This window comes from Solanum verrucosum, unplaced genomic scaffold (assembly GCF_900185275.1).
Source record: "Solanum verrucosum unplaced genomic scaffold, falcon-dt-bn FXZP01000235.1, whole genome shotgun sequence".
Taxonomy (NCBI): domain Eukaryota; kingdom Viridiplantae; phylum Streptophyta; class Magnoliopsida; order Solanales; family Solanaceae; genus Solanum; species Solanum verrucosum.
The window spans coordinates 1306209-1320015 of record NW_026019948.1 but is presented as its reverse complement, the minus strand read 5'-3'; the positions used below and the strand labels follow the sequence as shown (position 1 = coordinate 1320015).

General features: G+C 30.1%; 1 protein-coding gene and 1 pseudogene across 1 annotated transcript; one reads left to right on the top strand and one right to left on the bottom strand.

Moving 5' to 3' along the window:
• Positions 1-49: 49 nt before the first annotated feature.
• LOC125813117 (uncharacterized protein At2g23090-like) lies at positions 50-4020 on the bottom strand. Its single transcript, XM_049492603.1, has 3 exons — positions 3815-4020; positions 3675-3715; positions 50-363 (listed from the first exon to the last, which is right to left on the bottom strand). The coding sequence occupies exons 1-3, from the start codon at positions 3885-3887 to the stop codon at positions 244-246; spliced, it is 234 nt and encodes a 77-aa protein (XP_049348560.1). The 5' UTR covers positions 3888-4020; the 3' UTR covers positions 50-243.
• Positions 4021-10849: 6829 nt separating this feature from the next.
• On the top strand, positions 10850-11986 carry LOC125813603 (uncharacterized; annotated as a pseudogene).
• The last annotated feature ends 1821 nt before the right edge of the window (positions 11987-13807 follow it).

Here is a 13807-nt window from a genome sequence, read left to right as displayed (position 1 = left end):
AAATAATCAATCAGAGCATGACAAGGTAAAACATTACGCTCGACAAGTCTAGTAGATATGAATCCAAGAGGAGGCAGTTATTATAGACATATATTTCACACAGAGTTCCAAACTAAGTAGCCCATCAACAGTTTGAAGCAGAACTAAGCAACAACTTTTGAACAGATTCAAACTTTATCATGGTTAACAGAATTTAGAAACATAGTTGGGAAACAACCATCAGCCCAGACTCTGATATGTGAATCATTTCTTGAGATTAGGGAAACATGCATAGACATCAGATTTGGGATGTTTCGCCTCAGCGTGTTCTCTGCACTTAACTTCAGAAGTGGTGCAAATGAATGTCTGCATGCACACCTTGCACTGCATTTGACAATTAGCAAGCATTAAGACAAATGGATAACAGGTTTTCTTTCAAAATAACTAGATAACAGTTCTACATTAGCATCTTCCTTGTTGCTGTCTTGTTTTTTGACAAGTAGCAAAAACTAGACAGATGAATTACATTGTTTAGAAATTGTTTTCCTTGTTTATGATCTTGTTTCTTATTCCGCTACATTTTGACAATTAGCAAATACTAAAACAAGTGAATAACATTGTTTAGAAACCGTTTTCCGTGTTTACCGCCCTATTTCTTATTCCACTGCATTTTGAAAACTCGCAAGAATCGGGACAAATGGATAACAGTGCTGAGATATCATCTTTCCTTGTTTACCGTCTTGTTTTTGACCCTTGGTCCTCATAGGAAGAGAGACGGTTTCAGCAAGAATTATAGTTCTTGCATTGGGCGGGATCATTCATTTTCTGAGCAACAAACCCCAAGTTCTAGTCTCTTGAAGAAAATCTTGAAAACTAGATACCAAATGGCACAGTACTATTGGATATTGGATCTCCCATGTGGGCTGACCCAACCCAACCCGTTGAAAGAGATAAAGATTAAGTTATCTAAAACTAAACCACCACATGATCAAAACATGGTGGATGTGATCGGTTTTTCTCTTAAGAGAAATATATAACTTCTCTATGGATATCAAAAATAGAACAATTCATTTTACTTCAACAGAGATGTTTCTTTAGTTTTCTTTTGAAAACATGCAGCAAAGCAAAGATATTTAGTTTGTGATAAGTTCTAACTTTGTTACCATGAGATTCAAAGTTTGACATAGAGGCAATTCTTTTGGTGGTGAGTTCAACGAATCTTCTTCTGCATTTACAGGTACACAATTGTTGACTCGCCCCGCAATTTATTCTTACATCTAAATCAAAAAAACATATGTCATGCGTCTCTAATTCACTTTTCTCAATCTATCCCTCTTTAACAAGCATGACTTCAGCTTTTGTTTCTTTCAAAACTTTAACAAAACAAACTCTCTTTGCCACTAATGTGTTTGGAATGGGGGAAACTATATTCCAGATGACACCTTCCAAAAATATGTCAGGGTGATTAATTGTCACAAAATATTTTGCAAGAATAACTTTTTCTATTGAAAGAGGGGAAATGACTTTCCCCACTTACGAACAAAAGTCATTTTCCTTTATAATAATCTTAACTTCTAACTTCACATCACTGTTTTTACGAATGACTAGACATTATTTTTCAATCTCTTATACTAACTTTTGTTTTCTATAAAACATAATCTGATTTGCTAGCATTATTATCAATCTTACAGGATCACCATGGTGCATTCTACCTCATTCGTGACACATAAAGAACTTCAGATTCCCTAAATTTGCAAGGGCGCAATTTGAATAAATCAGTAACAACAACCTTGCTCAAAAGTTTGACAAGAACTAGATCAAGCAAAACCTATGTATAGTGCAAACAAAAGCACCCTTTTTTCATGAAAAAAATACTAATCCTTATATAAATCATCAAGATTATTCGTGTCACGGGCAACTGTGTTCTATCTGAGCACAATTTAAGCTAATTCAGCTTCTCTTTAAAGCTGTGAGGCAGTAGCATAGCGTGTAGACATGTTAGAAAAATGATTTTGATGACCGTTTAAATTCATGTTTAGGTTCATTCTTTTCATATGTTGTTAATGAGACTTAAATATGATAATTATTTTTTACAATTCAATGTTAGCTTTGAAAAATATAACAAACCATTTGAAATCAATTTGTGCAATTGTATCAGATCCTTGAATAGCTTTTAAGTTATAATATTTGACATTTCAAGCTATCAGATGTTATGCCTTTGTTCACTCTCTTGCCTGTATATACTCCCCTATGTGTTCATTTTGAAAGTGTGGAAAAAAATAGACAAGCTCTTCTCCTTTTCTTTTGTAGTGCTAGATTCTTCTGTTTATTCTTTGTTATTTCTGTTCATAATTTATACTAGAAGAGTTTGTTAAATCATGAGGGATACACCTTTACCGATAAAATATCCTAAAGGGTGTGTCATACATATTTCAAGCTAAAACGATGTTCCTACCATTTCCGTGTTAATTCAATTCTTTTTACAATATTCTTACAGATGTTTCTTTTATTCTGTTGTCCTCGATCATGGAAATAATCAATCTACTACTGCTACTGAAATACCAGTGGCCTTCCTGCTGCTGCACAAACATCTCCTGCTACTATTTCTAATTTGTCTACGCACAACTTTGCCTAACACTTCCCTGATGTTCCAAAGTTGAAACATTATGGCAGAAACATAATTTCTCTGCTCTTAATACTAAGAGATTCAAAACCTGATGAATTTTCTCCTGCTCAACTAGATCAAATAATTTATGCAAACATGGTAGTATGTAAGTATTATTTATTAAGTACTCTTTCTAACAAGTTGTTCAATATATATTGTTCTAATAAAGGAACAACAAAAATTTCGGACTCGATGCTTAATAAAATAATCACGAAAACGGTATGAAAATCTTTTTTTTTTTTTTTATCTTGAGGTGTGTATGACATTATAAAGGAGAAGAGTATGTGCCATTTTTTCCACACTTCCCAAGCCAATACAGAGGAGCATACCTAGGCAAAGGAGTGGACAAGATGCTTCACATCTAATAGCTTGTAACATCCACATACATAACAATGTAAAAACCAGTATTCAAAGCTATTAAAAAATACTTCACAGTTGCACAAATCGAATTCAAAGACTACTCAAATGGTTAGTTATGTTTTTCAAAGCTAATGTTAGAATTGTAAAAAAGAACAATTATCATATTAAAGACTCATTAACAAGATACTAAGAGAAAAAATCTATACATGAACTTGAACACTTTCTTTCCCAAGGTAAGAGTATAGCTGCGTACACACTATCCTCCCCAAACCACTCGTAGGATTACACTGTGAATGATGTTGTTGTTGTTTGTTCTGAGATATCAAATACATTTTCCAACAACACATAATCCAGATTCTTCGTTATTTGATCAATTAGATTAACAAGACATTAATAAATTGCAGCACCTAAAATCATCCCCTTTAGCTCCTAGACGCAGAGATCTGACTAATTTTTTGGTCTATACTACAAAAAACTTCCAGGGACTCCATATATCCAATCAAAAATTCTAAAAACTTTAGCAAGTTAAAGCCAATTAAAATCCTTTAGTGTATCCCCAAACAAAAATAGAAAAAAAAAACCAATTGAAAACCTAAATTCTAACTTTTCAGCTGGTTGAAAAGAATTCTACAGATAAAAGAAGACAAATTTCAGTGAATTCAACAAAAACCTGGATATTCATAGCCTTCTTGTTAGCCTCAAGCTGACTTCCTGCACATACACCATAATCTTGATTTAGCTAAAAATTCAAAAAAAAAATCGAAAAAATTCCAAAAAAAAATATATACAACAAAGTTAATTTATGCATACCCTTTTGGCCTTTCATCTTTTCCATGTTCTTCTCACGAGCCATCTTAGCCTTTTGTCCATTGCCTCCACCCATGGCTTAGTTTGTTCTTTGATCTTTCCTGTACAAATTGGAGGAAAAAATTGGGTTTTTTTAGTAGTGGCTTTGAGAGAAACCCTTTTTATATATATACAGAGCAAAAGTGAGAAATTAGGGTAGATGGATGGTGAAATTAATGAAATTTTGTGGGTTGGGAGGAGAAAAGGGGAAAAAGGACATATATTGGAAAGCTACACGAAACTACAATTCTTTGTTCCTACGCGTTACTTTTTATTCAAAGTCGCATTAATTTGGTGTAAATATTAGGTTCCGATAAAGGTAGGGATAAAATTTATATATATATTTTTATTTTTAATTTGTTGTTGGAGCACTGCAAGGGGGAGACGCTCCTAATAGACATAATTTTGTATATATTATATTAGATATATTATTATTATTGTCATAGTATAAATATTTGATTTCATTAAATCATATGTATATATTGTTAGTTTAAATTTTTAGAGGTTTCAAATTTGAATATAGTATAGAAAAACGTTTGATAAAAAGTGTTGTTTTTTTCTTTATTGTTTTTATATTGTGAGAATTTAAATTAAATTGAATCGAGAAACTAAAAAAAAGACTAATTTTAATTGTATACATGTTTTTTCATGTATTGCTATCATTAAAATTCAATTTATCTTCTTGTAAGAAGAATTTACTCCGGTCCAAAGGCCCTTTGATATTAAATGTAGATTTGTTTGACAAATTGGATGGCTTTATACTGTTGTAATTAATGAAGTATTAATTGTAAGCCGTTTAGATAGATAGAGAGAAAGGATAAACAAAATAAATACTTTTATTTATAAATATAAAAACTTTATCTCTTCTTTAATGGTTGCGTAAAATCTTAAAACATAAATAAGGAGTATTTGACTTGATGATACTATTTGATTATTTACACAGCTTAATGTTGAACAGATTCATACTTATGTATAAATTTCGTTCATTCATTATAACATTCTAGTATAATTGTTGTTCCATTTTAAAGGTGTGAATAGGAAATGAAGGATTGTGACTTTGCCACTCTGTTTGGATCATTGTTACTCATTATATTGTATTGTATCGCTATACCTATGATGTTTGTTTTGATTGTTACCTAAAATGTATTGTATTGCATTGTGCTGTTACGTAACAATGAAAACCTCCCATTGTTACTTAATTTCATTTTTCAACTATATCCTAACATAATATTTCATAATATTATTTTACCCTTTTATCCTATATTATTTAATTCTAGTCAAACCTCCTACCCTAGAATAATTAGGGATATTTTAGTAAATTTATAAATTACAATACAGTACGATACAGTCAAACCAAACAATAAAAATGTTATTTAAACAGCAGCAAACAACACAGTTTAGCCAAAAATTCTATCTAGTATCTACCATACAATATGGTACAATAGAGTACAATACAATACATTATGAAACAATGGGTAGCAATGATCCAAAGCGAGTGTAAAGGGTTGTGACCGTTTGAAAGATTGTACCTTTTCCAAAGAGTTGTGAATTTCTGAAAGGTTATCTTTTTTCCAAAGAAATGTGACATTTACCCTTTGTTGGTTATAAATAGAGAGACTTTCTCTCATTTTTCATCATTGAATTCTTCCCTTCTTCTGTGCATACATTTCTTACAAAACAAATCGATCGATCGCGTCAGTGTGCAAGGGTGGATCTACGTAGTAATGTGGGGGTGCCATGGCACCCAGTGATTTCGGTCGAAACTCTATATATATAGGTATGTATGTATCAGAATTGGTATAAATATAGTACATGTCACCCCCATTAACAAATGATTATGTAGCCCAATGGTATACCGTCAAGTTAAGGTCCCTGAGGTCAGGGGTTTGAATCTTGGCTTATACATTTTTTCTTACAAATATAATAACACACCTTTTTGTTATTTGACAAAAAAATATTAAAGTTGACTAGATTCGAACCATGACATCCTTTAATATTAAAACAAACCAAAACATGTTTAAGTATGCTAATTTTAAAAAATAATGATAAAATTTTTATATTTGTTTGAACAAGCTTTTAAAATGAAATTATTTTGAAATTTCTTTCTTTTCTTTTTCTTTTTCAAAAGTGTTTTTAAAAATATATATTTTTGATAAGTATCAGTTTCTGTTTGACCAATTAATTTTAAAAACACTTATGAATCGCAATTAGTATTTGGCCAATTTTTTTTAAAAAATATTTCTCAATTTCTGTTGATAATGATTATTAATTTTTATCAACCATATCCAATTGTAATTTTTTTCAACCAAATTGAAAAGTATTATTAAAAAAATAAATCAAAAGCACTTTTTCAAGGAAAATCTATTTCTTTTAAATTTGAAAATAGTATTTGCTACTTGTCAAAAACACTCGTTTTCTCCTAAAAAATATGATCAAATACCTCTTTTTTTAAATAAATAAAAAAACAATAAGCACTTTTGGGGCCAAACGGGCTATTAGAATTCTCCTATGTAAATTTCGAAATCACGCTATTATTCATAAAATGTGGCACCCAACACCTCAAAATCCTGGATCCGCCACTGTCTGTGTGTGTAATCTCGTTGCTTTTTTTTCAGTTTGTTGAAATAATCAAAGTTTGAGGTACCACTACTTCTTTAATGGTTAATCCGTTTTATCTTGGAAGAAATTAATCTGCAACCTCGAGTACTTGAGGGGATTAAATTTCTCAAGCTTGTACAGTGGGTTCTGTGGACTCAAATAGTTCTTTTCTTCTTTTTTTCTCATCTTTTATTATTTCTGATTTGCTAATCTGAATACAAGAGATAACAATTGACTGCTACGGTATTATATATTTTGAATCTATGCTTGCATGAATTTGTACCTTAGCTTTTAACTCAAAATATGTCACAAAAGTTGATTTTGAACTAATAAGAGGGGATTAATTAAATAATAAGCACTCTAAGTTACTCGATATTTGATATTTATAGTGAATTTTGATTAATTCAGATTTTAATTTATAAAGGAAAACCTTTGCTCAAAGTAAAAATAGAAAAATCACATATATTCATCATCTCACTATATTGATTGAATATTTATTTTTTTAACTTTACAATATAAAACTCCGTCTTGAAAATATATTATATTGCATCGTAAGATTTGCATCTATAAAACATCCAAAATTGACACATGGAAATGATGTGTAATCCTATCAAGTTTAATGATCTCGTTCATTAATATATCACAAAATTTGCATGCCTTTTGATAATCATTTAATTTATCATCAAGAATGGACGCTAGTACAACTCCCTTTGTCGTTAATCACGCTACACTTCTAATTTTTTTTAATTTAAAATAATTGAATTTAAAAAGAAAATAATTGTATTCAATCAAATACACTCACATAAAAAGGAACGGGGTTTATTTAATCCGAGGTGTTCTGTTAATAACATATGTTAGGATTATTATGTGGAGATTTTAGTATGGAAATTAAAATTGGTTCATTAAATTAAAAATATAAGAGTTTTGCAATAGATATAATCGGGGGGATAATTTTTTTCTTTTCTTTTTAGTTTAACCATAAGTTCATTAAAAAGAAGTTGAGAGAAGAATCTTGGAGAAACAAACACACGAAAAAATATTTTTGTGTTGTTTTATCGTGAAATTACTAACTTCAAATACTACTATTAAATATCTTGAGTATGATACAAAAATATATTTTCATAATTTTAATTGTTTATTTATTTTAATTTAATACAAAACTCAAGAAAATAAAGTAATAAATAAATTAAAATGAAGATAATAATATAATTTTTAATTAAATAATTTTAAGAGTACGTACTATTAAATTTTAAAAAATGTGAATGAAAAATGAATTACTCATATTGAAATAAAAAGAATTCCATTGAATAAGAGATTACCAAAAAGTGGAAGAGGAACTTAGAGGGGAAAGTGTCTACAACTGGATGTCACTAATATAATAGCTGGGTGGATATGCGTTTAAAAATTGGCCAAACATTGAGTCATTTGGTAGCTGATAAAAGTTATTCACATATTAGTATGGTAGATATAAATTATTCAGAAATATTTATATTCTTCCTTCATGCACTTTTGAAATGTCTATTTTTGATTTTGTACCCTCTTTAAGAAATAATTATTAATATGAATATTCTAAGTATTTATATTATTGATGTATAGTCTTAGATTTTGAAAAATAATTTGGAGAATAAGTAATTAGGAATTTAAATAGAAAAAAAATATTATTTTTTCTTAATATAATAAAGGTACAAGTAAAAATCAAAATCTATTTTTAGAATAAACAAGTAAAAATGAATCAAGAGAGTACTCTATTATTTTATGCATGTATTGGTTATATATTCATATATTAGTATATTGATTATTCATGTTCAGCATAAAATAATACATAACTTATATATGTATTATTTATACAAATTTCTGAATTACTAATTAAATATTATATTAATTTTACATAAATAATTACTTATCTCTTAATTAACTATCAATCATAATATTACTTACACAATATCTAATACTCGCATAACTCACCTCCGATCACAACAAAGAGATTGATAGTGGGGGCTCACAGACCTTAATGTATATATAGTGGAAGAAAACAGAGATCCCACCCTTCCATCCATTTATTAGTGGCTTTAGGTACTAGCACATTCCAGACCCTTCCATGTGAACAAATTGCATGTGGAAATTGTTGATTATACATATTCCTAAAAAGATTTACAGAAAGGTGTATTTTATCTATGTGAATATAAAGTTAATAATCAAAGATAAATTTAAAAGTATTTCAAATTTTTTTAGTTTCATATATGAACTATTAGATATGTAATAAGTTTTTTATCTGAATAATGATCAACTATTAATAAAAACAGACTTCAACTGTGGATTGTTACATTTTTCTACCTAATGTATCTTTCCTTTGTCCTTCTCCATATTTTTGCCCTATCACTAATTACTTCTGATCTGAAGCCTCCCTTTTTATTCATAGAGAAATTCAATCATCACAATCAATAAAAGATCATCATAAATCAAAATTCAACTCAATCAATTTTGTTGGAAGATTATGCTCATCCTTCTTGTAGGAAAAAGGGAAGCAGACAATAATTAAGGAATATTTTATGTGATAATATTTGATTATTTACATAATTTAATGTTGATTAGATTCATCACTTATGTATAAATTTCATTATAACATTTGAGTACAACTGTTAAGATGTTATATACTTTGAATTTATGCTCGCATGAATTTGTGCCTTAGCTTTTAACTCAAAACACGTCACAAAAGTGGATTTTGAACTAACAAGAGGGGTTTGATTAAATAATAAGCACTCTAAGTCTGTGGTTTTAAGTTATTAAAAGAAGTAAAAAAAGATGAAAGTTTCAAAAGAGAGGTAAAGAAAAGTGATTTTAAACTCATTAAATTCACCTTCTTTTGAGGGTCAATAATAAGCACTCTAAGTCTGTGGTTTTAAGTTATTAAAGAAGTAAAAAAAGATGAAAGTTTCAAAAGAGAGGTAAAGAAAAGTGATTTTAAACTCATTAAATTCACCTTCTTTTGAGGGTTACCCTCTGTTGTTAATGTCACCTTAATAGTGCAATATAGTCACTCTCTAGATTTTCCAAAATTCATTTTAGAATAACTTTAATGTAAAATATACAAGACCATTTATTTCGATGAGTAATAAGATAGGGCAGTGAATTTTCAGTTGAATAATAATGGTGGAATTATTTTTATTTTTTTTAATTTCATGTTCAATATTTGATATTTATATTAAATTTTGATTAAATTAGATTTAAATTATATTAAATTCGATTTATATTTAAAGTGGAGTAGTCTCCAAGATCAACACGTCTTGTAGAGTCTATAAAATTTCGATATCTACATCAACTTTGTTAGATGTTAATATATATTGTGACACATATTTAATTGATGATGAGCGTGAGCTATATCAGATAGAATTTTAAATGAATATTCATATCTTTTCTCATCATAACAGCTGAGTTTATAATATATTTCGTGGCATTTTAATTATGGAAATACAATTGCAAGAATTTATCACAGGCTGCGAATTTATTACCATATATAAGTAGTTGATTATTTTATTTTTTAAAATTATTTAAAAAATCTATGACAAAAGATGCACACTAAAAAAAAGTGTGAATTACATGGGGATTTTCTTGGGGATTAATAAGAAAATTCGCAGGAAACTTATTTTCCTGCAAATTTTCATACTAATCTCCAGAAAAATTCCCATGTAATTCACACTTTTCTTGTAATGATGTTTGAAGTTGCTTTCAAATTTCGGTTGTTCATAGTAATGTATTTTACTCAAAGGCCAATTTTGTTAATAAATACAATCTATATTTGTATAGTTATTAATTATTATTCTTTGTTATTTTCACTTGTATAAATAAATATTTTCTCATTATGCTAATTTACTTCGATATAAGACATCCTTAGCTTATATACTTAACTAGTATTTCGCAAAATAAAAAATAAATAAAAATATCATAATTTTTAGAAAAGTTAAAAAAAAAAAAGAAGCTAATAAAAGGCATTTTAAAATTTTAATTAGAAAAAAGGGGAAATTTATTTTTTAAATCAAAATTGGGATTCAGTTTTCCCCCCAAAACTATTTTATATGATAAGCGGTTACTATACTTCCATTAAAAGCGCTTTATTTTCGGACTGAATCTCAAACTTGCCCACCAAGAAAGAAAAGCAGAGAAAACATAAACTTCTACTTTCAAGTTTCAATGGAGTTTCCGAATCTCTTTTGCGATGAGAGTCTTGAACCGATAGATCCTATTGACCTCTCGTGTGAAGAAGTTATAGATGATGCTGCTGGTGAACATGAAGAAGTTCTTGAAGATAAAGTTAGGGTTCTTAAACCGCTACCAATTTTGAACCGTCCCACCTTTGCTGTCCATCCTGAAATTTCACAATGGGAGGAAGACAATTTCTTCGAAATGAAGCTTTGTAATGAGACAGAAGATCATATAAAAGTTGGCATCATTCCAGATCCTTCTGCACGCAAGATGATGGTTGAACATGTCTTTCAGGTAACTAAATTTTTTTTGTTGTCTGTTTGATAAATTCTCGTTAATTTTCTTTCTTGTTTTCTGTTTAGTTGGGAGAAAAATTGAAAGTGCACAAGGACAATGTCTACATTGCTGTCCAACTCATTGACAAATCACTTCTTGTTGGTCCAGTCAGAGTAAGTTTGATTTTTATCTGAATCACCTTTTCAATTTTTTTAGTATCCAATTTTTTCATTTGTTTAAAGAATCATCACTATTGTAGGAAAAAATTGCTCAAAGCATTGGATGCTTACTCATAGCCATCAAACTGAATGAAACTGAAGAACGGCTCCCATAGAAAGTACATAATGGAAATGTGCAACCACATAATAAGTATCATGTAGAGCAATGTCTAGCCCAGAATTAGCCAGAACTATTCCAGTGATGAAACTGAAGAACAGATGAAGAATTTTAAATTGCATTTCAAATACTCGGATGTCAAGAAAAGAATTGTTTCAGCAGAGATGGCAGTCTTGCTAAAAATAACATTTAATATTGGAAGATGGGTAAGGGCAACGCCCTTTTTTTTCTTGCCATATATCCTTACAAAATTTGCCAACCATTTTGGAATAGATTGGACAAGAAAAGAAGTAATTGTTACTTCCGCAGAAAATCGAATCTTCATGTCAGCTAGAGGTAAACTGTTTGAACAAGTATTCACTTTTGTTTTTTGTATTTTAATGATAAGTATTAATGTCAACTAATATTATGTTCAGATGGCACATTGATTGAGATGAAACCCTCTATCAGGGGCCATCCTAAGGGAAATCGACTCAAACTTGACTTTAGAGGCATTTAAACACTTGCCTATGGCTGAAGTCTTACAGGCTGTTGTTCCTAAACTGTTGCCAAACCAAGAAGCTGTTGGAGATGTGGATGTTCTTAAAGAAGCTGCTGGCATTATTGAAGATACAAGTTCTACAGGAATAGACAAGTCAACATCCAAAAGAAAGAGAAGTGAAGATACTTGTTCTACAGACAAATCTACGTCTAAAAGAGAGAAAATTGATGACTGAATCATTGTAGTTCTATCTGGCTACAGTAGAGAGAAAATTGATGGCTGAATCATTGTAGTTCTATCTGGCTACACTTAGTTTCTGGCTACTGACAGCTAGTTTTGTTATTAGAGCTGTCACGTTTACAGGAAGTCATTAGTGTTTCTGAATTCACTTGCTTGCCATCCAGAAGGCATAATCTCTTGTAGAGTTTCACAGGTATAAAACCACTAATAATACTCATATTCTCTTGTAGAGTTTCACAGGTATAAAACCACTCATATTCTCTTGTAGAGTTTCTCACATGTATAAAACCACTAATAATACTCATATTGACAGCTAGTTTTGTTATTAGAGTTGTTTGCCATCTTTAAGCTTTGTTGTATCTCTGTTTTTCATTGGAAATTTGAGTTCTCAACATCTTTATGCTTTGCTATATCTCTGTTTTCCATTTGTTGGAAATTTGAGTTTTGGTGTTCTTGCCTCTATGTAAGTGTGTACCTTTTTTGCTGCTTTTTCATGATTCTCTTGTCTTTTCAATTGGATTATGTGCTCTTTTTTTCATTGTCATATACCAATATGATGCTGTTGTGCAAATAAGGCTTTGCTTTAGATTTCTTTAATCTCTGTTTTAGAGATTTAACATATACTTGGATCTGCTGATGCTATGTAGATTCTGTGAAGAAACAGAACTGTTTATAAGATAAAATTGGAGTGCTATTACCTGCTAATGGAATCAGTTTATTTTAATTTGATTATCATCCGTGGACTGAAGTTAAAATTATACAAGTTCCGATTTACTTTGACAACAATAAATGTTTTACGATTTACTTTGACAACAATAAATGTTTAACGGTATATAGATTTATTGTTATACTATTATCACTATAGTACTAATTTTACTCGTTATTTAATTATTCAATCGCTGCTATTATTTAACAAATTAAGAGTCTTGTAAGAGTAAAAAGAGGACTGCTACAATGTTCATCAGGCTGATGCAGGGCCTATCTAGGAGGGAGTGAACGTGGTCACCGAAACTCTCTAATTATCTAGTATTTTAAAATATTATAGGGTATCAAAAGGGAACAGAGAGAACAAATTCAAAGTATAACACAACAATGATATGATCCTCGCTGGAGTGAGTTGAGACAAGAAGAGTTCAAGAAGTGACTGGAAGTGGATTGTCCCCTGTTATATTTGCAGTTAATAGTAAATTCCGTTGCCAATCCTATTTAGAGAAGTATTATCAACAATTTATATAGTAAAAGATATTTACCTGTTGGATATAACGGTGCATTATTGACATCAATTATGCTATCTAACGATGATGGACGAGGCGGATCATTTTGATCAAATCGACTATTTGGACTCAAATGATCTGTTACAGCAGGGACATTCACAGTGTGAAGTTGATTTAAAGATGGTGGTAACATGTGTTGATCAGCTTCATCTCTGCACATAACCAAATCCTTTATTTATTAACTAAAAAAAGAAGAAGAGGAATTTGTTACTCATTGGCTCGATTAATTCAGATTCGTGCACGAACTCAAAACTCTGATTAAAGATGGAAGATCGATCCATCCTATCCGTTCACCGCACCCTTTGGTGGTCATTAACTGTGTCTTTTTTTTTGCTCCTAAAGGTAATTTACGTCTTTTTGTTCTTAATGGGGAAATAAAATAACAAAACCAAAACAATTAGTATTAATTAACTAAAAAGGAGAAAGCCAAAGAGAAAGAACAAGAAGTAAAATGATTGTTTTTGCTGCAATTCTACCAAGGAAATGAGGCAATTAATAGGCCAAGGAGAAGCTCACCATATCCCAAGTGTCTAGACACTTGTCCTCAAAAGG

Coding starts and splice junctions, on each gene's coding strand:
- LOC125813117 (XM_049492603.1), bottom strand. CDS start 3,887: ATGGGTGGAGGCAATGGACAAAAGGCTAAGATGGCTCGTGAGAAGAAC. Junction 3,716..3,814: donor AAAGATGAAAGGCCAAAAGG/GTATGCATAAAT, acceptor GTGTATGTGCAG/GAAGTCAGCTTGAGGCTAAC. Junction 364..3,674: donor AGAAGGCTATGAATATCCAG/GTTTTTGTTGAA, acceptor TGTCAAATGCAG/TGCAAGGTGTGCATGCAGAC.